The sequence below is a fragment of the Gekko japonicus genome, unplaced genomic scaffold (assembly GCF_001447785.1).
Source record: "Gekko japonicus isolate JY-2015 unplaced genomic scaffold, Gekko_japonicus_V1.1 scaffold2146, whole genome shotgun sequence".
Taxonomy (NCBI): Eukaryota; Metazoa; Chordata; class Lepidosauria; order Squamata; family Gekkonidae; genus Gekko; species Gekko japonicus.
This window is the reverse complement of record NW_015169847.1, coordinates 102797-128189: the sequence shown is the minus strand read 5'-3', so window position 1 is coordinate 128189 and position 25393 is coordinate 102797. Positions and strand designations below refer to the sequence as shown.

General features: G+C 48.8%; 2 protein-coding genes across 2 annotated transcripts in view; both read left to right on the top strand.

Annotated features, from left to right (window-relative positions):
- HS3ST6 (heparan sulfate-glucosamine 3-sulfotransferase 6) overlaps nt 1-8211 on the top strand; it is a gene marked incomplete at its 5' end in the record, with an annotated part of 122005 nt that extends 113794 nt beyond the window's left edge. Inside the window, one exon of the mRNA XM_015417346.1 lies at nt 5937-8211. Coding sequence (XP_015272832.1) covers nt 5937-6555 — 619 coding nt within the window. The remainder of the gene's footprint in view (nt 1-5936) is intronic.
- Nucleotides 7020-25393, top strand: part of MEIOB (meiosis specific with OB domains) — a 106081-nt gene continuing 87707 nt past the window's right edge. Inside the window, exon 1 of the mRNA XM_015417345.1 lies at nt 7020-7265. Coding sequence (XP_015272831.1) covers nt 7020-7265 — 246 coding nt within the window. The remainder of the gene's footprint in view (nt 7266-25393) is intronic.

Genomic DNA, 25393 nt, shown 5'->3' with positions numbered 1-25393 from the left:
CGGGCTACCCCCTGAGAGCCAGTTTGGTGTAGTGGTTAAGTGCGCGGACTCTAATCTGGGAGAACCGGGTTTGATTCCCCACTCCTCCACTTGCAGCTGCTGGATGATCTTGGGCAAGCCGTAGTTCTGTCAGAGCTGTTCTCTCAGGGGCAGTTCTGGAAAGAGCTCTCTCAGCCCCGCCTACCTCACAGGGTGTCTCTTGTGGGGAGGGGAAGGGAAAGGAGATTGGAAGCCACTCTGAGACTCCGAGTGAAGGGTGGGGTATAAATCCAATCTCCTCCTCCTCCTCCTCCTCCTTCATATTCTGCCATTCTGTACAGGAATTGCATCGCATATGGCTGTGTTTTCTAACATTTCCAAAAAATCGCAATCAAATAACTCTAAGAAAATTTGTTTATTAGCATGGAAATTAAAAAAAAACGACAAACAGAAAGATTTATAGGAAGTATACGAAACCACCTCAATGAACTTAAAGTGGCTACCAAGGATGTTGTTCAAGTGATTCACTCATTTTATGAAAAATTATACACTTCCAACAACCCGGATCCCAGAAAAATCGCTGAATATCTGACAGGCATCAAAACTCTACCAACACTAACGGAAGAACACCCAAAACTTCTGGAGGCTCCCATTGACGTATTAGAAATTGAAGCTGAATTTTTTTATTTTATTTTTTTTAAACAAGGAATTGCATCGCATAAGCAACCTGTATCTCAGGATGTGGAAAGGCTGTCTTGATTAGACCTGCCAGGGTTGCGGGGTGGTGGTGGTGGAAATCCTGTCCTTTCTTGCTTGAGTGACTTCTAGCGACCGGCAGGGGAGGTTTCCTTTGGTGGCGGCCGGCGTGATCCTCTGCGGAGGCCTCCTGGTGACGGCATAGCTGCAGGGGGGCAGTCGGAAAGTTGGCAAGCCTCTCTCGAATGCCCCCTTTGCAAATTCCTTGGGTGGGGACCGAAATCGAGTGAGTTTGCAAGAAGGTTTTGGATTTCCCCCAAAATGGGAGGACCCACACAGGCACTCCGTGAAAATCCAAAACCTGCAAGCAAGCCTGTCTCTGGGGAAGGAAGATTTGGGGGGGGGTCACTTCTCACGCATTTCTGTTCCTCCTCTCCCTCCCCCTCCGGCCTGTCTTCTCTGAATTTCTGGCATATGATTGCCATTAAAATAATTGACATGGAACAATTCCGGGTGCTTTTTAGAAAGGCTCCTTTGGCGACCCTCCCGACCGGGTTGTCGCAATAAAGTTCACGACCGTCACCGCCCACCCGGAAACGTCCCGTGACCAAAGTTCGGATCTGAAAACACCAGAGCTTTAATATTTGACCTGTGGGACCTTTGGGCGTGGGATGGGGAGACGAGGAGGAGGACTGGGGTGTTTTGAAAAGGATCCGGACATGTGTGGGAAGTCGAATAGTCCGTGGATGTGCAACGAAAGAGATGCGAGAGAGGAAGAGAGAGCAGTGTCCAGGTTCTTGTCTGCCAGATACGGAAAATTATTTATTTTGTAGTGCTCTATATCGGGGTCCCAAAACCTTTTGAGCCTGTGGGCACCTGTGGCGTTCTGGCACAATGTGGTGTGCGCAGCCACAAAATGGCTGCCACCGGAGGCGGAGCCAGCCACAAAATGACTGCCGCGTCTTACACTGAGTGACACGGAGGAAATCTCTGTGCTGGGATGGTGCCTGCTGCCAAAGGAACATCTTTAAACGCCTGCAGAGCCAATAGAATCTCCAGTGTCCAATAAGAAGCCTTGCTAGCGAAAGCCCCGCCCACTTTCTGAAAACATTTGACAGACCCCAGAAAAGGTATCTAGAAGCACTGTGGCACCCCTGTGTATCACGTCGGTGACCCCTGCTCTTCGGATTGCCAGGTCCTTGCCTCCTACCAGTGGGGGGTGGAAAGGAGCTCTCTGGAAGTGGGGGGACGGGGCGATATTGCTGAGCATGACGTCCCCAACATAGTGATGTCATCAGGTCAGGGACATTGCTTAGCGACACTCTTGTTTTAAGGGCGAAACTCAGTGGTTTTACCATAGGATTTTGCCCTCTTTTTGACCTCAAACCAGAGGGGAATTTCACATTACCCAGTTTCACCCGGTTTCAAGCCGGTAATGATCCGTTTTGAAGTGAACAGGGCTGCCATTTCACACAGGGCTTTCCCATACCGGAAATGAGCCGGATCAGAAGCGGTTTGCCATTTCAGACTGCACCGCTTTTTCCGTGCAATTTTTCGCCCGCGCGGGCGATCTCCGGCTTTTTTTTTAACGTTCGCTTTATAGCGTTATAGCGCTATAGCACTATAACAAAACACTCCAGGCATTCCAATAGGGTTGATATAATGCTATTCCAAAAAACAAAAAAGCCGGAGAACGGCGGGAAAAAGCGCATCAGAACCAGGAGAGGGAACTGAAGACTACTTGGAAGCGGTTGACAGGTAAAATGCTTCAGTCCCGTTTCCTAAACGGGACAGATTCGTTTGTGTATGAAATAGCAAATATATTCCGGAAGGAAACCGGTTCTCAAACGGGTTCTGTCTGAAATGACAGACCAGAAACCGTTTGAGAACCGTTCCTCTTCCGGAATATATCGTCTGTCTGAAATTCCCCCAGAGTGTCGCATGGCGATGTCCCTGATGTGATGACATCACTTTCATATGACATCATCACACAGTGGTGTCCCTGTTTGGGGGTGGGGATTCCCTTGCCGGCCAGGTTGGCAGAAGCCTGAAAAATCAGGGGAACCCCTGCCCAGGCCGGGGGTCTGGCAATCCCACCAGCTCTGTATCTTGTCTGTCGCTGGTCACTGTGGAGTTTGTGATAGTCACCTCTCCAATGAAGCGCCTTCCTCTTTTGCCATTGGTTCAGCTGCTGTGAGGTCATGGTGTGTTTCTGAGCGTCCTGATTGCTTAAAGGTGGCTGTGTCGCCAGTAGCACATTGACAAACCGTTGTGTTTCTGGGAGGGAGGCAAAGCGTTTTAGTGGTCCGGGGAAGATGACGGGGGGGTTGGCGTGACAGGCCGCATCCTGTTGCTGTTAGGAAAGAGGGTAGACTACGAGGACGCTGTGAGAATCTGAAGGGGAGATCCATCTGCTGAAGGGGAGAGAAAATATCGGTGGTAGAGGTGAATGCTTGAGTGGGAAGGGAGGCCTGGAGGAAAGAGGAGGAAAGGACGCATGAAGCTGAGGGAAGGAAGGACCCCATGGATTTTCCTTTGTTACCGTCCTTGAGGAAGTTAGAAATTCTTTGTAGGGAACCTATTTTGCTAGGAAATCTTAGCGCGGAGAGGAGGGCAGTGTGGCCAACAGTCCGAAACGTATCAGAATAGTTTGTCGCATGTACCCAAACTGCTTTATGGGAGAAGGACCGTTATTAAAGCAGGCTAGGGAATCATTCAGGTCGGCCCGCCGCCTCTGCAGTTTTGCATCTTGTCCTCAGCAAATCAACCTTAGCGTCTCGGCAACTTTATGTTACAGATCCGTCTGTGCCCAATAACAGATGCATTCGTACCTCAAATGCCAGCTGTGTTTTTAAAAAAATGATTATCGTCTCCCTACGAGGGAAAGAAACGCATATAATTTTGATATCTTTGACTTTGCCAGACCCGCGAGGGTGAGATCTCTTGTCAAACGGAATATTATCTTAGCTAGTTTTTACTGCCGGCTCTGTGGCCTGAGGCCAGAATGAAGGGGGGGGGAATTCTGGAGCTCTCATGTTTCGAAGATAAGTTGCCCGATAAGGCTGCTGTGTTTTAATATGGAATTAAAAAGGCCTTTTAAAAAAAAAATGTTGACTTGCCGTGGAAAAAGGGGCACCAGAACAAAACTGGTGTTGGGAAACACCGTACAAGGCCCCCGAACAAAAGTTCTTTTCTTCGAGTGAGGATGTGTTATGGTGGGAACCGGAGTCAATTGGCCAAGGTGCCAGTGTTTGCCCATTGCCTTTGGAGAAGGGTGGTTGGTCTTTGTAGCTGGAGATCAGGATGTGTCATTCCCTCCCCTTTCTCTTCCCCCTCTTCCCATGGCGCCTGGATTGTAAACTCCTGGCTCTGTGCAAAGTGTTATCTTTATAACTCCTGTGAGTATTATTAAACTCTGAGGAGGTGGCAGGGATCCAGAGATCTTGTTTTCTAGTTTTACCGAGAATACATGGAGGGCATCTCGCTTTTCAAAGTGGGATAGAGGTTTTTATTGTTTATTTCAGAAAGAGCCCAAGAGAGAGGAAACCACTCACAGACCCTAAAGTGGACTTGCCTCTGCTCTGTTCAAACGATATCTGAAGAGTTTATCGTTTCTCTGTAGCTACAAAGAATATCCGTAGGGGAGGGCACATCCCTTGTTGTACATCCAGGATTTTGAATTCAGAGGGGAGATAACCACACAGTTAAACTCCCGGGAGGATTCCGAGTAGACGTTGAAGGGTTAAACCCATCTTCCTAAGGCCCAAAGCAAATTGAGGCCCAGTGGGCCTCAAGTTTGCATTTGCTCTTTCTGACATGGCTTCCATGAACAGCAATTAAAACCACTAAAAGTCACAAATTGCACCAACAGGACCAGCAGCGGTAAGCAATAAAATGAGGGGATAACACATAACAGGGTTCTGGCTTTGGCTTAGCAGAATTGTACAGGTTTTAACCCCTGCTTCCCTTTCATCATGGCCCCAATCCTAGTTTGTAGTTACTTGCCTCCAGGAGTCTTGAGGAAATAAAAAAAGCCAAAGGGGATTTTTAAAAAATTGACTAGCGCTTAAATCTCGGCATGCTTGGGGCCCGATGGACAGACTCTTCAGCCTTTCCTCCTAGGGAAAGTGCTCCAACCCCCTCACCATCTTGGTTGCCCTAATCCACTTTTTCCAGCTCTGCAATGTTCTTTTTGTGATACAGTGACCAAAACTGTATGCAGTATTCCAAATGAGGCCACACCATAGATCTATACAGGGGTATTAGGATATCGGCCATTTTATTCTTAATCCTTTTCCTAATAATCCCTAACATAGAGTTTGCCCTTTTCACTGCTGCAGCACACTGGGTTGACACTTCCGTAGAGCTATCCGCTACGACACCGAGATCTTTTCCCCACTCAGTCTCAGCAAGTTCGGACCTCATTAAAGTAAAGGTAAAGGTTCCCTTGCTCGAAAGCCAGTCGAATCCGACTCTAGGGTTGTGGTGCTCATCTCCGTTTCAAAGCCGAAGAGCCAGCGCTGTCCGAAGACGTTTCCGTGGTCATGTGGCCGGCGTGACTAAACACCAAGGCGCACGGAATGCTGTTACCTTCCCACTGAAGTGGTACCTATTTATCTACTTGCAATTTCTTGCTTTCGAACTGCTAGGTTGGCAGGAGCTGGAACTAGAGACGGGAGCTCACGCCGTCATGCGGCACCCGGGTCTCAAACTCCTGAACTACCGACCTTCCACAGCCTGCAGTTCAGCATCTTAACCACTTGAGCCACCGCAGCTCCTCGGACCTCATTAGCGTAGACTTAAAGTTGGGACATTTTTTAAACCAATGTGCATCACCTTACATTTACCAACACTGAACTTCATTTTCCACTCACCCAGTTTGTGGAGGTTCTCTTTGAGCTCTTCACAGTCAGTCTTGATTTTCACCATCCCGAATAATTTTGTGTCATCTGCGGACAGGGCCACCACACTACCCTACTCACCCCTAGTCCCATCCACCCTAGTCTCTCATCCAAGTACTAACCAGGGCTGACCCTGCTTAGCTTCCAAGCTGTGACAAGACTATGCTAGTCGGGACTAGTCAGTCCTTAGAGATGGCAAAACCCAACTCGTGTCAGGAGGAACCTTCTTTGCTGGAGTCAAAACTTTCGATATCCTGGACTTGAGAGTCTATTTCACAAAGTCTGTGTGTGAGAGAGGGAGAAAGAGGTGAAGTCGTAACCGCTCGGTTTTTCCCTGACCAGTATCCTTTATTTCCACAGAAACCTGATGCCGAGGACACTCGAGGGGCAGATCACCATGGAGAAGACGCCAAGCTACTTTGTGACGAAGGAAGCCCCCCGGCGCATCTACAACATGTCCAAGGACACCAAGCTTATCGTGGTGGTGCGCAACCCGGTGACGCGGGCCATCTCAGACTATACACAGACCCTGTCCAAAAACCCCACTATCCCCACCTTCCAAGCATTGGCCTTCAAGAACCTCAGCACCGGCCTCATCGACACCACCTGGAGCGCCGTGCGGATCGGCATTTACGCCAAGCACCTCGACAACTGGCTGAGGTACTTCCCGCTCTCGAAATTTCTCTTTGTCAGCGGGGAGAGACTGGTGAGCGACCCAGCTGGGGAGATGGGCCGCGTCCAGGACTTCCTGGGCCTCAAGAGAGTGGTGACGGACAAGCACTTCTACTTCAACGAGACCAAGGGCTTCCCGTGCCTGAAGAAGCCAGAAGGGAGCAGCAGGCCACGGTGCCTGGGGAAGTCCAAGGGGCGGCCACATCCCAAAATCGACCCACAGGTTGTCCAGCGCCTTCAGGAGTTCTACCGACCCTTCAACATGAAGTTCTATCAGATGACGGGGCAGGACTTTGGGTGGGACTGATCACAAGACCGCTTCACCAAAGGTGAAGATGGAGTCTGCTATGGGGGGGACTGGGGGGGCAGGGCAGATAGCCCACTTAGACCCCCCCCCAGAAAGGCCCCTTCCTTCCCTCTTGAACGCTGCAGCGTTTGCAGCTCTAGGGCAGGGCCGTTGGATCTCCCCGGAGCATTTCTTCCTCTTTTTAATTTATATTACCTCTTCCCAGTAAGAGAAAAAAAAAATGTACACTTATGGAGTAGAGAGAAAATATTTAAGAATTTTTTTAAAAAAGAAAACAAACATCAAAAGAAAAGCAAAAAAACCTCAGATCTGATGTAACAGCATTCAGAATAAACCTGGCTAATATAGATTAAGCACAAAATTTCCGCACAAGCGTGTGCAGGAAAGATGCGCATGACGGCAAAGGATCCATTCCAGTCCTCTAAGTTCTTCTCTTGCGGACGCCCCCTTGATTTCCATTCGGGATGGGCAGTCCCAAGCCCTGCACAGAAATTTGGCTCAAGACCCGGCAGAATGGGGAAAAAAAACTGGGGCCCATGTGCAAAGCAGAACTTACTGGATTGGGGAGCCGAGCCCCAAACCCACGGGTCGTTGTTCGGCAAGTGCCGCATCAGAATCTTTCCTTGCGGAGAGAATATTCGGGGGTGCAACGAAATGATGCTGGCAAGGGCAAACCTGCCACTCTTGTGTGGTCTGTGCATAGCCAGGAGGTATGTGATTAGTGTCACGCGTGTAGAACATGTGCATGTAGCAACATGAGAAATCAACTTCAGCATGCACTGAGCATATGCACACGATCAATGCGTTCTGGAAGGTTGAAGTCTGGCCAGTCTTTCAGGACCGGTGGAGATTGACAGGTTTGTGGGAGGACAAACTGTGGTCCTTTAGTGACCTCCATTGTCCCAGCAGAAGCAGGGCTATGTGCATTTTGTGATTGCGCAGCAAACAAAAAAAAATGGTGGGGGGAGCACAGGATTGATTTGAGCTGCAGAACTGAGCGCCCGGGGAAATTTTTTATTCCACCTTTGTTTCAATCAAGCTTCTGGCCCGCATGGTGATGGGAATCAATTCCCCGTGCAATCACAGAAGCCAAGGGAGTGGCAGAATAAGGCTGCCAAAGGTGAGCGGGGCAGGGCCGACTCAGCTCCTAGTTCCTGTCCCGTAGTAATGGAAGAAGGGTAATTGTATGCAATATAGTAGCAATGCAGCGTCAGTTGTGCAAATGAATTAGCGATTTGCATAACCCGTGCAGATCCCGGGATTCAGCACGATGCGGGATTCTGATGGTGTATAAAGTAACACACAGTCCAGAAGAAGAAGAGCCCCTTTGGCCCATGCAGTGGCTCCCGTTGCACACCAGGTGCCCATTGCAATTGCGCATTGAGCACTGCTTGCTACTGAAGTGAACGGGGACACTCTTGTTTGCTCCGTGGGTGCAGTGCAATCCACCGCATGTTTCGAGCGGTCACTCTAGGAGAGCCTCTCTCTGTTTCAATCCAGGGGGGTCTGCCACCGAAAAGGACATCCCCTAGCGAATTTTCGGGAAGATGCAAGATATCCTGTTGTTATTTTTACGATAAATCAGGCGAACGCTAACTCATATTTTTTACAAATCTTTTTTTTCCAAAAAAAGAAAAGTTTCTGCGAAAACTTCTAGCAGCTAATAAAATGAAAAATATCAAAAGCCAGCCTGTAGCGATTCCAGATTTTTTATATATGTTATATGTTTGTTCGTTTGCTTTTATCATCAGAAACCGAATTGCTTCTGCATGCGTGCCGTGCGGAACCGTGGTTCGCGAGGGGGTGCCTTCTGAAAACAGTCTTGAAAGGGGGCACTTTCTATACCCGAAAACACAGAAGAAGCAACGAGTCCCCTGGTGTAAAATCCAGGGGGGAAAGGAGGCGTGTTCCCCCAACAAGAGGCTTAAGGGGTCTTTGTGTTCCGAGTCTCTCCACGGGGCTGTAATTTTGTACAGGTAACGCTTTAAGGGCTCTTAAGCTCTGGACACACTTGGGGGCCTCTTCAGAGGCTTGTTAATCTGTTTGCTGAAAAAACAAAAGGCCCCGTTGGCAGGCTCAGATGTGTATTTGACTCCACAGGCCTTGACGGCCTGCCTGATTTCCTGCCGGAAAGCGAGGGGCTCGAAAGATCACACACACAAACACTTCCCGGTTTTGCTCTCTTGCGCAGCAATGCTCGCGTCTTGCCAGCATTCTCACAGCGCGGCCAAGGCTGTTGGCAAATGTGAAGCAGGTACGGTCAGGCATCTCTCGTCCTTTCCGCACGAGACCTTAAATCCTGGTTCATCCCTGTCCCCGAACTTACATTCTACCCTACACACGAGTTCACCCCTGTAATTATCTCGGGGTATTTTTACATTCTACACTACACGAGAGCTCACCCCTGTAATTATCTCGGGGTATTTTTTGTTTCCACATTGCATTAAGGTCACTCCGGTTTCACCCGACACTTTTCCCGGGATAAACGGATGCTGTAATAACCAGGGATGAATGCAAGATATTGTGTTGCGAGTTGAATCCCGATAAAACCAGGGATGAGATCCAAGTGCGGAAAGGACCTCTAACGAAGGAAATGTTGACTCTCGAAAGCTAATCCCCCCAGAATCTTCTTGGTCTCTAAGGGGGTGCTAGACTCGAACCCAGCTCTTCTACTGCAGAACTGCAAGGCTACCTTCCTGAAACCTTCAGAGGTGGAGGACTGCCAAGAAGAGGGAATGGTTCTCTTTACACCACCAGAATTAAAAAAAAAAATTCTACTGTGTCTTACGCATTCTGTCCATGTTCACGTTGTGGAACGGATGCTTATCACAGACTTGTTAAGTCCTTCTGGCACCTGCTATCCAAGGAAGCTTGACCCTCAGTTCAAAGTGCAGGGGAGAAGGTACTCTGCATTTTTCCAGGGGGCTTCTTCTGTTATATAAAAGCCTTCGCATTCTGTCCATGTTCACGTTGTGGAACAGGTGCTAATCACAGACCTTTTAAGTCCTTCTGGCACCTGTTATCCAAGGAATCTTGGCCCTCAGTTCAAAGTGCAGGGGGGAAGGTACTCTGCACGTGCCCAGGGGGACTTCGTCTGTTATAGGTAAAGGTAAAGGTGTCCCTTGCTCGAAAGCCAGTCGAGTCCGACTCTAGGGTTGCGGTGCTCGTCTCCGTTTCAAAGCCGAAGAGCCAGCGCTGTCCGGAGACATTTCCGTGGTCATGTGGCCGGCATGACTAAACACCAAGGCGCACGGGACGCTGTTACCTTCCCACCGAAGTGGTACCTATTTATCGACTTGCAATGTCTTGTTTTCGAACTGCTAGGTTGGCAGGAGCTGGAACTAGAGACAGGAGCTCACTCCGTCATGCGGCACTCGGGTCTCGAACTGCTGAACTACTGACCTTCCACAGCCTGCAGTTCAGCGTCTTAACCACTTGAGCCACCGCAGCTCAATTAAAATTAAAAGCCTTAATTTAAAATAATAGAATCACAGAGTTGGAAGGGACCTCTCGTGTCATCTAGTCCATCCTCCTGCACAATGCAGGAAATTCACAACTACCTCCCTCTTCCCCCACACACCCCCAGTGACCCCTACTCCATGCCCAGAAGATGGCAAAACAACAACAACAACAACAACAAGATCTCTGGCCAAACTGGCCTGGAGAAAAATGTCTTCCTGATCCCAAAGTAGCCATCGGGATTTCCCTGGGCGTGTAAGAAAAGGCCACGAGAACTAAGCACTGAGGCAACCCTTCCTGCCCTCCCTCTCGTGATCTGCCTGAGTTCACAGAATCGGCATGGCTGTCAGATGGCCATCGAGCCTCTGCTTAAAAACCTCCAGAGAAGTAGAGCCCGCCACCACCTCCCAAAGAAGCCTATATTTCTTTGTTTATATAAAAGCCCTTGTTTCTGTCACAAAGCACAGTGGGTGAGGCTAAAAGGTGCGGAACTTACAGGCTGCTTTCCCATGGCGGAGAGAAGTCCTGTTCCCGTGTTAGAGTGAACACATCTCAAACCCACATGTCTGTGAGCACCCCTGCTTGTAAGAAACAACCCAAGCATGTTTGCTTTGCAAATGAAACCAGTGGCTGCTATCTGGATACAGGTGATGTCGCAACCACACGTTCAGTTGTACATGTACTGAATGCAGCCTCAGAATTATTCTACACACATATAAAGAAAAAACCAAGTGTACGCTACACGCAGTGCTGGATTTACGCATAAACTAAATAAGCTACAGCTTAGGGCCTCACAATCTGCTGGGGCCTCAAATAAAAACACAATATAAAAAAGATTTCAAATATTAAAAAGGCGTATATATTTTAAATTTTTCTGAGACCAGCTGATGTAATTTAAAACAGTAGGGGGCCTCTGGGTTTTGTATACCTGGCGCTCTAGGCGAATGCCTAGTTTGCCTAGTGGGTGAGCCGGCCCTGGGTGAGGCTAAAAGGTGTGGAACTTGCAGGCTGCTTTCCTATGGCGGAGAGAAGTCCTGTTCCCGTGTTAGAGTGAACACATATCAAACCCACATCTCCGTGTGCACCTCTGCTTGTAAGAAACAACCAAAGCATGTTTGCTTTGCAAATGAAACCAGTGGATACAGGTGATGTCGCAACCACACATTCAGTTGCACATGTACTGAATGCAGCCTCAGAATTATTCTACACACATATAAAGACAAACCAAGTGTACGCTACACGGATTATGTGTGTGTTCACTGTAACTTGTGAACGGGGCAATAGTGAAACAGGAAACTGGAGTGGGCTGGTGTGAACTGTGGGTCAGATCCAAGCTGCTTTTCAGCTGTCAATGAAGAAGAAGAAGAGGTTTGGTTTATACCCTGCCTTTTACTACCTGAAGGAGTCTCAGCGTGGCTTACAGTCTCCGTTCCCTTCCCCTTCCCACATCAGACACCCCGTGAGGTAGGTGGGGCTGAGAGAGCTCTCGACGACTGCTCTTGAGAGAACAGTTCTGAGAGAACTTGTGACTGACCCTAGGTCACCCAACCGGCTTCGTGTGAAGGAGGAGTGGGGATCTCCATCCCCCGACAAAAAAGGCAATACTGGGGTTTGTGGGACCTGCCTCCACAAAAAGCCACATGAGACAGGGGCTATAGTAAGGAGGGGAATTCAAAAACGACAATTCCCGTAGTTTCCCTGATGTAAACCACTTTCAAAGTGGTTCAGATTGGTAGTGGCGACGAGCCGGCTTCGTGTGGAGGAGGAGTGGGGATCTCCATCCCCCAACAAAAAAGGCAATACTGGGGATTGTGGGACTTTCAAAGTGGTTCAGAGTGGTAGTGGCGACAGGGGTTAAACCAGATGCCATGAGCGACATGGAGAATTGACTGCAGCTATACCCCCCGCCTACTTAGGATTTACTTTCACTCATTTCTTACACGTCCAGGGAAATGCCGATCGCCACTTTGGGGTCAGGAAGCCATTTTTCTCCAGGCCAGTTTGGCTGGGGATCCTGGAGGCTTTTTGTCATCTTCTGGGCGTGGAGCAGGGGTCACTGCGAGTGTGAGAGGGGAGGTATTTGAGAATTTCCTGCCTTATGCAGGGGGTTGGACTAGATGGCCCTGGAGGGACCGTCCAACTCTATGATTCTATGATTCATGTTTTCCAAGCCCCCTCCTCCATGAATGATGTCATAACACCACACCTATGCACCAGATATATAGTGGCTTTTATACCACTGCCATGGCTTCCCTTGAAGGAATCATGGGAACTGTAGTTTTGTGAGCGTGTTGAGATTCCCCAAATCACACACACTCACAACTACAGCCTACTGTTTTCTAGGAACCTTTGGAGAGTAGACATGACCATTCATCCAGTTTGTAGCGTACATGTGCCCGCAGTGACTACTGTAATAATCAACTAGATGGGCCTATGTTCTGTGTATACCAAAGGCATAGATCCATATGTTCTGTTTTCAGAGAGTTGCTGTAGTGATTAAAATAACTGTGGTGCTTTTGAGGATAGGCGGGTAATTTTGTCTTGAATATGAACAAGAGCAGTCCTTTTGCTATGTAAATCTTAAAAAAATCTCTTGGCTTCCTCTCTGGAACCTCTAGTGAGCCTAACTTGTATGCAAAATATCCTGTGCTCAATCCTGTGCATAGCCACATCAAAATATGTGGAACTACTAGAAGATAGGAATGCTAGTTTTAGTCGTGGTTAAGACGCTGAACTGCAGGCTGTGGAAGGTCGGTAGTTCAGCAGTTCGAGACCTGAGTGTGCCGCATGACGGAGTGAGCTCCCGTCTCTAGTTCCAGCTCCTGCCAACCTAGCAGTTCCAAAACAAGAAATTGCAAGTAGATAAATAGGTACCACTTTGGTGGGAAGGTAACAGCGTTCCGTGCGCCTTGGTGTTTAGTCATGCCGGCCACATGACCACGGAAACGTCTTCGGACAGCGCTGGCTCTTCGGCTTGGAAACGGAGATGAGCACCACAACCCTAGAATCGGATTCGACTGGCTTTCGAGCAAGGGAACCTTTACCTTTACTAGAACATAGGAATGCTGGTTTTAGCAGGATCTTCTCAGGGATGCTTCAGTCCTTGCAGGTGATAAGCTTGAAATTATTGGGATTGACCTGTGTGCTTCGTTTCTCGTACTACAAATCTGTTCAGGGTATAATACAGCAGTATGTCAAGAGGTATATCTGTGCCTCGTTGAACTTGGCATTCGGGATTACAGAGGCAGCTGCCGTTAGTACGTGCCCTTATTTTACAGAATCTCTGAGGTTGAGGGGAATGAGGCTGGGAAAACTACAATTCCCATCAATCCCAGCAGGAAGTCATCTTGGGGGAAGATTAGGAAAAGTAAGTTACAGGAAAGATAGCTCCTGACCGAGGCTTCGCTTCTGAACCCCTGCCTCCTTTTTAGGAGAAGTTTTGTCAGTTGGGGAGGGGTGCAAAAAAAATCATCTCTTTTTTTTTTTGCATTTTGTGAGCATCCCATCCAGTGCTCGCAAATGTCAGACGAGCCTTGTCCAGGGTTTGGAATGCTCGCAAAAATGCAAGCGGTTTGGGGATCAAGCATGCGGACAATTCCTCCATGACGAGTCTGGCTACGAAATGATGCCCGCCTCTAGCAAAGGCCTTCCGCCCCTCTGCCAGAGCAAGTGCCCCCCCCCCCAGTGCGGGTGGAAGTGCCATATCAGACGGGCCCGCTATGAGTTGTATGTCAGCGCCAATGGTGCGGGGTGGATCTCTGTTGTCACTTCTGCTGGCAGCCCCACATGATAGACTGCACCCTGCTTGTGTAGGTTTTGTTTCGAGTCGTGACATTCGACCAAATTATTCTCCACCAAGGGCTTTAAAGATTCCCAAGGGGCCCCGTGAATGCCGGGAAGTTCCGATAGTGATCCTATTTCTCAGTTGAGTGCTCGCATTCAGGCCGAGATCCATTGAAATGCAAAGCTCTGAAAGGGCCCCTGGTTTTGAAAGCTGGTTTGTGTCTGCCTTGTGAAAAAAAAGAGGGGGAGTTGGGGTGGAGGGTCTCTTTTTCCTCCCCTCCCACTTTTACAAAAAAAGAGAGAGAGAGAGAGAGGCCTGAATCGCTGAAGCCGCACAATGGCCACATAGACTGGAGCTTTTCAAGCCTATGACACGACCCCAAAAAACTGCATTCAAAGCTTTGGCTCGCAGACTCATTAAAGGGGTTCTTGGCAAAAACCTGGGCCGAGGCTGGCCGCCTGGATTAAGACTTTTTTTGAAGTGTTACACGAACCCCCTGCTTCAACTAATTGCTGCCCCACAGCTCACGGGGTCAAGTATTTGCATTCATGGTGCTGAACAGCAGCCACTTGTGGGGCTGACCAGGTGAAGCCCCCCACTTCATTAGACTGGGACAATAAAAACAAACCCCTCCTGGAGGGAGGGGGGGACAACTGAAAGGGGAAACTGTTGAATTTTTCCAGCACAATCCCACTGCATTCAAACAAGCCCTCTTGTTACCGCTGTGAGCTTCTCGGAGTTAAGAGTTGCGAAATGGGGCCAGTCTTTTTTTTTTTTTAAGATGTGAGGGGGGGCCACTCTGTGAGAGATCTGTCGAGCTATTTGGTAGTCGCCAGCTGGGTACATTTCAAAGGGAATGTCTTTTTAATGGCGTGACATCTCTCCGGGCCTTTTCCGTCGTTCTGGTCCCCCAAAACAGCTAACAGACGGTCCAAGTTTTCTGAGGAGGTAAAGCAGAACTGAGCTTCCAAAAACAACTTATTTTTTTTTAAAAAAACTCAAGTTTCTAGACCTCATTATGGTCGTGCTTTATGCGTAGTCAGTGTCCTGTTACATTCCTCCCCTTTCGGCTGTGTCTTCAATACCATTTACTCTCGTTATCTCCAAAACAGCTAATAGCGGGCCCACGTTTTCTGAGAGCAGGAGGTAAAGCAGAACTGAGCTTCCAAAGACAACTTATTTTTTAAAAACTCAAGTTTCTAGACCTCATTATGGTCGTGCTTTATGCGTAGCCAGTGTCCTGTTACATTCCTCCCCTTTCGGCTGTGTCTTCAATACCATTGACTCTCGTTATCTCCAAAACAGCTAATAGCGGGCCCGCGTTTTCTGAGAGCGGGAGGTAAAGCAGAACTGAGCTTCCAAAGACAACTTATTTTTTAAAAACTCAAGTTTCTAGACCTCATCATGGTTGTGCTTTATGCGTAGCCAGTGCCCTATTACATTCCTCCCCTTTCGGCTGTGTCTTCAATACCATTGACTCTCGTTATCTCTTTGTGGGACACTGTACAGGTTTCATATTATTTGTCTGTTCCTGCCTTTTAGAACAGCCTGGATTTTTTTAAATTCTCATCCAGGCTATTGAAAGCATTTGCAAGGTCAGGGAAAGCTATAGAAAGGTCCCTTCCCCAATTTCTCATCTTCTCCCTATCAATATTTGGATTGCGAGGGTGGCTTCTCTGCTTCCTCTTTGCTTCCTAAATCCACATTGATCCTGGCTTAATTGTTCATCTAATTTCATTCCAAATCTGTCTTTGCATTATTATTTTTTCCCCCTTTTTGAAGCACGGCTTAATAGGCTTATAATTCTATGCTGCTTGCGTTCGGCTGTGTTTGCCTTCCTGGAGGTAGGGGCTATTATAGCCTGCCTGAAATCGAGCGGCATAATTTTCACGCACGTACTGCCCTTTGGGTTTAAACGGGATGTGTTTTGAAGTCGCCGCCTCGTCTGCTTCGAAAAGTTCGGCTGAGATCTTGTCTGTTCCGCCTGCTTTCCTTTTCACTTGCATTTTAATTGTGTTCCACGGAGCTCAGGATGACATGGTTCGTTCTCCCCCCCACTCCCCAATTTTATCTTTCAAATAACCCCGTTAGGCTAAGGGAAGGAGTGACTGGTACAAAGTTGTCCTTAGAGATCCTGGTTGGGTTGGGATACATATTTATTTATTCATTCATTTAATTTATATCCCGCCCTATGCCGTAAGGGGCCACAGTGGCTCAGCGGTTAAGATCCTGAGCGGCAGACCGGAAGGTCTGTAGTTCGGCAGCTCGCAACCTGAGTGCCACGTGACGGAGTGAGCTCCCATCTCTGGACCCAGCTCCTACCAACCTAGCCATTCGAAAGCAAGAAATTGCAAGTAGATAAATAGGAGCTGCGGTGGCTCAAGTGGTTAAGATGCTGAACTGCAGGCTGCGGAAGGTCAGTAGTTCAGCAGTTCGAGACCCGGGTTGCCGCATGACAGAGTGAGCTCCCGTCTCTAGTTCCAGCTCCTGCCAACCTAGCAGTTCGAAAGCAAGAAATTGCAAGTAGATAAATAGGTACCACTTTGGTGGGAAGGTCACAGCGTTCCGTGCGCCTTGGTGTTTAGTCATGCCGGCCACATGACCACGGAAACGTCTTCGGACAACGATGGCTCTTCAGCTTTGAAACGGAGATGAGCACCGCAACCCTAGAGTGGGACTCGACTGGCTTTCGAGCAAGGGAACCTTGACCTTTACTTTAAATAGGTACTGCTTTGGTGGGAAGGTAACGGCATTCCATGCACCTCGGCGTCAAGTCATGCCGGCCACATGACCACAGAAACGTCCTCGGACAGCGCTGGCTCTTTGGCTTGGAAACAGAGATGAGCACCGCCCCCTAGAGTCGGATTCGACTGGCTTTCGAGCAAGGGAAACCTTTACCTATCCCATGATGGGCTCGGGGCGGCTCACAACAAAGATGAAACAATAAATAATACAATTAAAACCAATTCAATAAAAACAAGATGGCAGCAGCAAATAACATCTGTCCAGAGCTGCCCAATACACTTCTTGTTAGAAGTGGGTAGGATAGTAGGCATCGGTAGGCCTTCTATGGGCAGGGGAGGCCGAGATCGTAAAAACATCCACCACCTCAACCAAAGGCCTGACGGAACAGCTCCGCTTTACAGGCCCTGCGGAATTGTACCAAGTCCCGCAGGGCCCTGATCACAATCGGGAACGTTTTCCACCAGGTGAGGGCCACGGCAGAAAAGGCCCTGGCTGTGGTTGAGGCTAAGAGGACATCCTTTGGGTCAGGGACTACCAGGTGTTGTTCAGCGGAGCCCAAGCCTTTCTGGGGCATATATGGGGAGAGACAGTCCCGAAGGTATGACCCTGGATCTGTTTCAGGGGGTAGCTGTGTTGGTATGCAATAGAAGACCTAGATTCGAGTCTAGTAGCACCTTTAGAGACCAACAAGAATTGGGGGATACGAGCTTTTGAGACTCAAAGCTCCCTTCGTCAGATACTAGGAATGGAGATCCTTGATCCCTTATACCTCAATCTGAGCACGGGAGGGGTGTCGCAAAGAAGAGAGTCAGGATGCAGAGGTATACAATGCAAAAGGGAATCAGCTTGATTAAAGCAGGGGAGAAATGCTTCGGGGAAGAAAATGGCTTCTTGCATTGTATCTCCACATCCTGATTCCCTTTCTTTGCAATGTCCCCTCCCACCTTCTAACTGGGATATAAGGACTCCAGTGATTTCCATTCCCCCACAGTTTGGTGTGGTAATTAGGAGTGTGGACTATAATCTGGAAGAACCGGGTTTGATTCCCCACTTCTCCACATGCAGCTGCTGGTGTGACCTTGGGTCAGCCACAAGTTCTCTCGGAGCTGTGCTCTCAAGGGCAATCCTCGAAAGAGTTCTCTCAGCCCCACCTACCCCACAGGGTGTCTGTTGTGGGGAGGGAAAAGAACAGGAGATTGTAAGCCGCTCTGAGACTCCAAGTGAAGGGCGGGGCATAAATCCAATCTCCTCTTCTTCTTTATGTATCTGACAAAGTGGGATTTTACCCTCAAACGCTTCATGCTCCAAAAATCTTGTTCATTTCTTAGGTGCTACTGGACTCGAACCTGGATCGCTGAGACGTCTTCTTTGGGTTTCTTCTGTGCCCCTGGTTCTTCTCTTCACGTTTTTCTCCTCTCACCAGTTTTTAAAAACTTTCTCTTTTGTGTGCCTCGAGTCCATTATTTCCTCTTTTCGTCCTGCCTTCCTTCGGACTTTCCTTTGTGTTCCTTCCTGTTCCATTCAGCCGTTGCCTTGATAAGTTGTTTCTTTTAAGGTGCTCCGTCTTACATTCATCTGTATTATCACCCCCCCCTGTATGTGCTCTGCTGTTTTATGATTGTTCTATACTTGGACCCGTCTTTATCTCGCGTGGAACGAAAAACCATCCTTTTAAATGTGTAAAAGCGAAGTAGGAAGTACAACATCTCCCTCTACTTTTCATCCTAACAGCCAGTTAACTTGTGGGGTTCACTGCCATGGGATGTGGTGACGAGCAATTTCTTTTTCTTTCTTTCTTTCTTGGTAGCTTTTTGTATTTTCTTATGTGTGAGTGTGTGCGCACCTGGAAGAAGAAGAAGAAGAAGAAGAAGAAGAGGAGGAGGAGGAGGAGGAGGAGGAGGAGATTGGATTTATACCCCGACCTTCACTACCCAAGGGAGTCTCAGAGTGGCTTAGAAACTCCTTTCCCTTCCCCTCCCCACAACAGACACCCTGTGAGGCAGGTGGGGGCTGAGAGAGCTCTCTCGAGGACTGCCCTTGAGAGAACAGCTCTGAGAGAACTCGCGACTGACCCACGGCGAACTCTGGTGACTGACTCTCTGTGCCTGAAAGCCATGGCGACCTCTGGCGACCTCTGGAGGTTATTCAGAGAGGTGGCTGAATCAAGCCTGCCCCCGCCTCCCGACTGCTGGTCTTCCTTGGGGGTCTCCCATCCAAGTACTTGCCAGGGTCGGCCCTGCTTAGCTTCTGAGATCTGATGAGATCGGGCTTGCCTGGGCTATCCAGGTCAGGGGGTGACGAGCATATTTCAAAGGGGAGGGAGGCACATTCACCGAAAAGATCAGTTCTACAGCTGGGTAACAGTAGACGTGACAGTCTTATGGAGGACGCAGGGGGATTTAGGTAGTAACGTATGCTTCAGCCCCTGAAGCTACAACCCGCACTTAGGTTCTGGTCCAGTAATGCGTATAGAGACAGACAAGATCTCCAGGGTATAAGCTTTTGAGAGTCAAAACTCCCTCCTTATCTTTTATCCCCTTCAAAGCTCATTGATTCATGGATCTTGAGCAGCAGAAGATAACTTTGTGTATTTTTTTCGATGCAAGGGCTACAAGGACTAAGAGAAATTTTGCAGTTGCTAGAGTGAACTTAAGGTCTTTATCGCTGAGCGAAAGAGCCGGCGTTTCCAGAGCGTAGGGAGACGGCTGGTTGATTAAAGGCTTAATATAAAGGGTCAAGGTTTCCCTTGCTCGAAAGCCAGACGAATCCGACTCTAGGGATGCGGTGCTCATCTCCGTTTCCAAGCCATTTCCATTTCCGTTTCCATTTGTCTTGCTCGAAAGCCACTCGAATCCGACTCTAGGGATGCGGTGCTCATCTCCGTTTCCAAGCCGAAGAGCCAGCGCTGTCCGAAGACTTCTCTGTGGTCATGTGGCCGGCGTGACTAGACTCCGAGGCGCACGGAATACTGTTACCTTCCCGCCAAAGCCATCCCTATTTATCTACTTGCCGTTTCTTGCTTTTGAACGGCTAGGTTGGCGGGAGCTGGGGCCAGAGACGGGAGCTCACTCCGTCACACGACACTCGGGTCTCGAACTGCTGAGCTACCGACCTTCTGGTCTGCAACTCAGCATCTTAACTTCTGAGCCACCGTGGCCCCAAGTCTTAATATAGTGATCCCTTATCTTCTCAAGGAACCTGCATTCAAACAGGGCATGGAAGGATGGATCTCTCCTATGAAGGCCACAAGGGTAGATTCTGTCAGAATAGGGCCTATTCAAGTCTCCCCTGTAAAACCATTGAAGGTCTAATATTTAATTTTGCAAACAAAAAAGCTCTACAGTAATGTGGGATGGTAAGATAGTGAGTATGGGGGGGCGTAAAGATCTTGGAAAAGAAAGACCGAAAGATAGGGGCGAGCAAACTCTGTGGCCTCTCTGGATCAAAGCTCCCTCCAAAGCTTATAAACACACACCCCCCCCCAATTTTGTTGTCTCTAAGGAGCTGCGGTGGCTCAAGTGGTTAAGACGCTGAACTGCAGGCTGTGGAAGGTCGGTAGTTCAGCAGTTCGAGACCCGAGTGCCGCATGATGGAGTGAGCTCCCGTCTCTAGCTCCAGCTCCTGCCAACTTATCAGTTCGAAAGCAAGAAATTGCAAGTAGATAAATAGGTAACACTTCGGTGGGAAGGTAACAGCGTTCCGTGCGCCTTGGTGTTCAGTCGTGCCGGCCACATGACCATGGAAACGTCTTTGGACAGCGCTGGCTCTTCGGCTTTGAAACGGAGATGAGCACCGCAACCCTAGAGTCTGATTCGACTGGCTTTCGAGCAAGGGAGAACCTTTACCTTTAAGGTGCTACTGGACTCTAATCCAGATGTTCTACTGCACACCAGCATGGCTTCCCTTTGAAATCACCTGCATTTAGGGACCAATGTTCCCTCTAAGCTGCAGAGCCTTGTGAGCAAAAATGCTACTTTGTGAGCTACTGGCATTAAAGTTGTGAGCAGACGATTTGACTACTGCTCTGGAGCCGTCCTTCCTGAGCTAAGACAAAAATCTGTGAGCTGGAGGCTAAAAACCTGTAAGCTAGCTCACACTAACTCAGCTTAGAGGGAACACTTTTAGGGACCTACTTCTGAGCTTGCAAGTCAGAGCCCCCAATTTCTGCCCCCAAATCCATTCCAGATGGCTCACAGGGCATATGTCCGATGGGCGCAGCAGTGCCTAGGGTAGGGGTGGCCAAACCTGCTTAACGTAAGAGGCACATAGAATAAACGTCAGATGGTTGAGAGCCGCAAGACGTGAACAGATATCACACACGTGTTTTAATGGGAAAATATGCAAATTTGCTTTTATGAATATTAAATTTATAACTTGGAGAAGGAAGAGAGAGAAAGGTGGAAAGAAAGAAAGTGGAAAGAGAGCAAGTAGATGGGTGAGGGAGGGAGAGGTGGAAAGAAAACAATTAAATGTGTCCTCCAAGCCCCCCCTGTCCCCACACTGACTAGCTTCGCTTGGAGAAGGGATTTAAAGAGACAAATGCCTTCAAGCTGGCCGGCGGGGGCAGGGGGGGCTTTGAGAATGCATTTAAAGTTCAAGTTGCTTTCTCTGCACTGGTTGGGGAAGGGAAGACCAATTGAGGAGACATGTCTCCCCTTTGCTTCCCCAGCCACTGTAGCAGGAGTCGCACAATGTGTGTGAAAGAGCCACATGTGGCTCCCAAACGGCCACCCCTGGCCTAGGGGCATCAAGAGTCTGTGGCTGTACCAGATGGTCAGTCACAGCTATTGGCCATTTACTCCAAACACACTCTCGAGTTATCCTAGGGCAGGACGAACTCCTAGGAGCAACGCCCAGTTATGAACTGCTCGCTTTTGGATACAGTGGAGGGTGCTGGGATTTCTCTAGTGAATTGCTTGGACCGCTCCCCTGGAGATGTTGGGTCTCGTGCTTTCCAAGGGCCAGGAAGGTGAGGAACCGACTTCAGATGTGATGACGTTCAGCAAGACGGCGCCTTTAAGGTGCTTCGGGGCCCGCTAACAGAAGCCCGCAGTCGCCGCAACTATTTTCAGGTTATGCACAAGCATTTGGTGTAGTGGTTATGTGCGCAGGCTCTAATCTGGGAGAACCGGGTTTGATTCCCCACTCCTCCACTCGCAGCTGCTGGGTGACCTTGGGCAAGCCATAGTTCTGTCAGAGCTGTCCTTGAAAGAGAGCAGTTTCTGTCAGAGCTCTCTCAGCCCCCACCTACCTCACAGGGTGCCTGTTGTGGGGAGGGGAAGGGAAAGGAATTTGTAAGCCGCTCTGAGACTCCTCCTCCTCCTCTTCTTCTTCTTCATCACTACCAAGCGCAATCGTCCTCTCTTTGAGAGACCAATGCAAGCACTGCCTAAACAGAGAAAGATTCAGGAAGGGTCACATCCTCCGCAGTTCGGCTGGCCTCTCCCCCCCCCTCCAGCTCCCAGAGTTTTCTGCTGGGATTCCCGCTACTTAAACATTTGGGGGGGGTTTAACGTGTCAGTTCCCGTCACCCTTTCTGGCAGGGTCAGCAACTGATCACGTGACCTTGTCACTCACCCGTTACCAGCTCCCTCTCCCTGGCTTCCTTGTCATGTGACCCTGTCAAGGGTTTGGACAGAGGCCATCTCTTGCTGTCAACGGAGATTAACTTGCCCGGGGAAAGTTACTGGCGCTGCGAGGAGAACATTTGGGACAAGCTCAGGGATACGATTATTTGACTTCTGCTAAGTCCCATTTCCTTGGGGCGGCGATGAAGATGTTGAAAATGTGTTTCATTTCCTTGGAACGGAGCCCCTCTCCTCTGTCCAAGACGAGGGGAGGGTAGCGATATCAAGCTGCCGTTTTGGGATTGCAGAGAAAGCATCCTCTCAAGTCACAAATCCGTGGACGTGTCTGGAGCACGAGCTGCCTTATACCAAATCAGATCAGTGGCTATCAAGCTGCCGTTTTGGGATTGCAGAGAAAGCATCCTCTCCAGTCACAAATCCGTGGACTTCTCCTCCACATGAAGCCGGCTGGGTGACCTCGGGCCAGTCACGGTCCTTCTCGTAGGACTCTCTCAGCCCCACCTACCTCACAATGTATTGTCTACTCTGATCGGCAGGAGTTAAAGTTGTGAGTGAGCGATTGGGCCACATTTGCTCTGGAGCCATCCTTCCTGAGCGAAGGCAAAAACGTGTGAGCCGGAGGCTGAAAAACTGTGAGCTGGCTCACACTAGCTCAGCTTAGAGGGAACACTGCCTACTACCTCGCAGGAAGAACGTGCTTGCCCGGATGGGCCACTTTTCCACTCGAACATTCCTGCCCTTCTGTTTCAGCTTGTGCCGTTTCTCCTCTTTTGAATGGGCATTCTCTTATTTATCAACAGCATTTACACGCCTCCTTTCCCTTGTGGCTCAGAGCGGCTTACATTTCCAAGACTAAAACCATACAGACTCTAGTAAAACCAGACCTGTAGCCAGGATTTTGTGACTTGTGGGGCAATTCCCCCACCCCTGGTGGGGCTGAAGTTCTCAGTGCAGAGAGAAGAGCCATTTAGCTAATAGAAAGCTGTTGCCAGGATAGATCTCTAAACTGCGAGCTGTCAACAACTTTAGATGACGGTTCTCAGCTGCTGCAAGTGAATCACTTCCGCCAGCCGAAGCAACAGTTCTGAGAACAAGCCGGCAGGAGGGGGTGATGACTTCTATAGTCAAGAAAGCCAACACTTTAGGCAGAAAAACTCTCTGAAAGGAGACCTGTTTCTTGACAAAGAGTTAGAAGGGATCCTAGAGGTCACCCACTCCAACCCCCCTTGCTCAGGGCGGGAATTTGTCAACTGCAGTACCCCACTCTGCTTAAAAGAGTGCATGCCTTTTTTTAAAAAAAAATTGTTTTAAAATGTTTTTCAAAAATTTTTAAATTTAAAAAAATGTTTTAAAATGATTGAAAAGAGCATTTACAGAAGAAATTCTTGTGGGGTGGAGCCCCCCAGAGCCCCACCATGGCTACGGGCCTGAGTAAAACTCTGTGAACTCCTCTCGGTGAGGAAATGCCTGCGGTTGAAACCTCTTTAAAAGCCCCCACAAATAAAACAGCCATGCAGCGCCTCCTAAAGCATCTCTGTATTTATTGATTGACTCGCTAGTCCACTAGTATCTGGTAATTAATCAGTAACCGAGAGAGTAACTGCAGAACTTGTGTAACAGGCACACTGCACCTAGTTCTTAATAATAACCGAGCTGTAGTGTTCTACCATCTGGAGATTCTAGGTTGCTGTTGAACATAAGAACATAAGAGAAGCCAATGTTGGATCAGGCCAAAGGCCCATCCAGTCCAACACTCTGTCACACAGTGGCCAAAAATACCAGGTGCCATCAGGAGGTCCACCAGTGGGGCCAGGACATTAGAAGCCCTCCCACTGTTGACCCCCCCAAGCACCAAGAATACAGAGCATCACTTGCCCCAGACCGAGAGTCCCTACCTACACCTTGTGGCTAATAGCTACTGGTGGACTTCTGCTCCATATGCTTATCTAATTCCCTTGCCCCAGACAAAAGAACACAAGAGAAGCCAGTGTTGGATCAGGCCAAAGGCCCATCCAGTCCAACACTCTGTATCACACAGTGGCCAAAAATACCAGGTGCCATCAGGAGATTCCAGCAGTGGGGCCAGGACATTAGAAGCCCTCCCACTGTTGACCCCCCCCCCCAAGCACCAAGAAGACAGAGCATCACTTGCCCCAGAGCCCCTATCTATACCTTGTGGCTAATAGCCACTGATGGACCTCTGCTCCATATGCTTATCTAATTCCCTCTTGAAGCCGTCCATGCTTGTAGCCGCCACCACTTCCTGTGGCAGTGAATTCCATGTGTGAATCACTCTTTGGGTTGGAGCACGGAGACATAAGAGGAGAGACGGTCCCATAGCTGTATGGTCTGAAGCCATGGAGGTCTTCAAAGGTCATGACCATTGAACTCAAATGCCGCCAATGTAGTTCTTGTGATGGTGGCATAATTAGAATTCAAGCCATCAGAACTTTTTCCCAATCTACAACCTCCTGTCTAGATTTTTGTTTCCACGCGCACTCAGATTCGTCCATATTCTGTTCCAGTTAAACAAGCGTGGACTTCCCATTTTCTCGGCACACTGGAATATGCATCTCTCCATCTTGATCCAAACCCTACTCAAGTCTCCAGTCCAAGCTGCAATGTGGTATTAATTCTGAACGCTGTAAAAAGAAAGCCAGGCACCAAAAATCGTTTTTAAAAACTTTTTTTTTGTTGTTTAAAAAAAACGAACGTGAAATGAAGCGTTACTCAAAGTGGCGATTGCGTTTAACTCTTGTTTGTTTGGGGGACATGTGTTCCTGTCTACTTTGCAAAAGAACAGGGAAATCCCCTGGCGGGACCCCACATATTCAGATACAGCTGGGAGGAGCTGGGGCTAACTAGCAGAGTACATGTTTTGCACGCAGAATGTCCCGGGTTCAATCTCTGCCATCTCACTTGAAAAGGACCCCGGTTGTTGAGAAAGACCTTTCTCTGGCAGAGACCTTGGAGAACTGTGGCCCCTCTGGTTGAGGCAAAGGTGCTCTGTACATGCTCAGAGGCATTTCCCTACCTACATTATATCCCTCCGTGACTTTAAAGAAGAAGGGAGCTCTCAAGTGGGAAGGGTGGTGCTAGGTGGGTGTGGTCACAGGAGTAGGGGCTAAAGCCAAGATTGAGTACAAACATGAGTCTACAAGCCTTTTTTGGTAGAAGAAGAAGAAGAAGAAGAAGAAGAAGAAGAAGAAGAAGAAGAAGAAGAAGAAGAAGAAGAAGAAGAAGAAGAAGAAGAAGAAGAAGA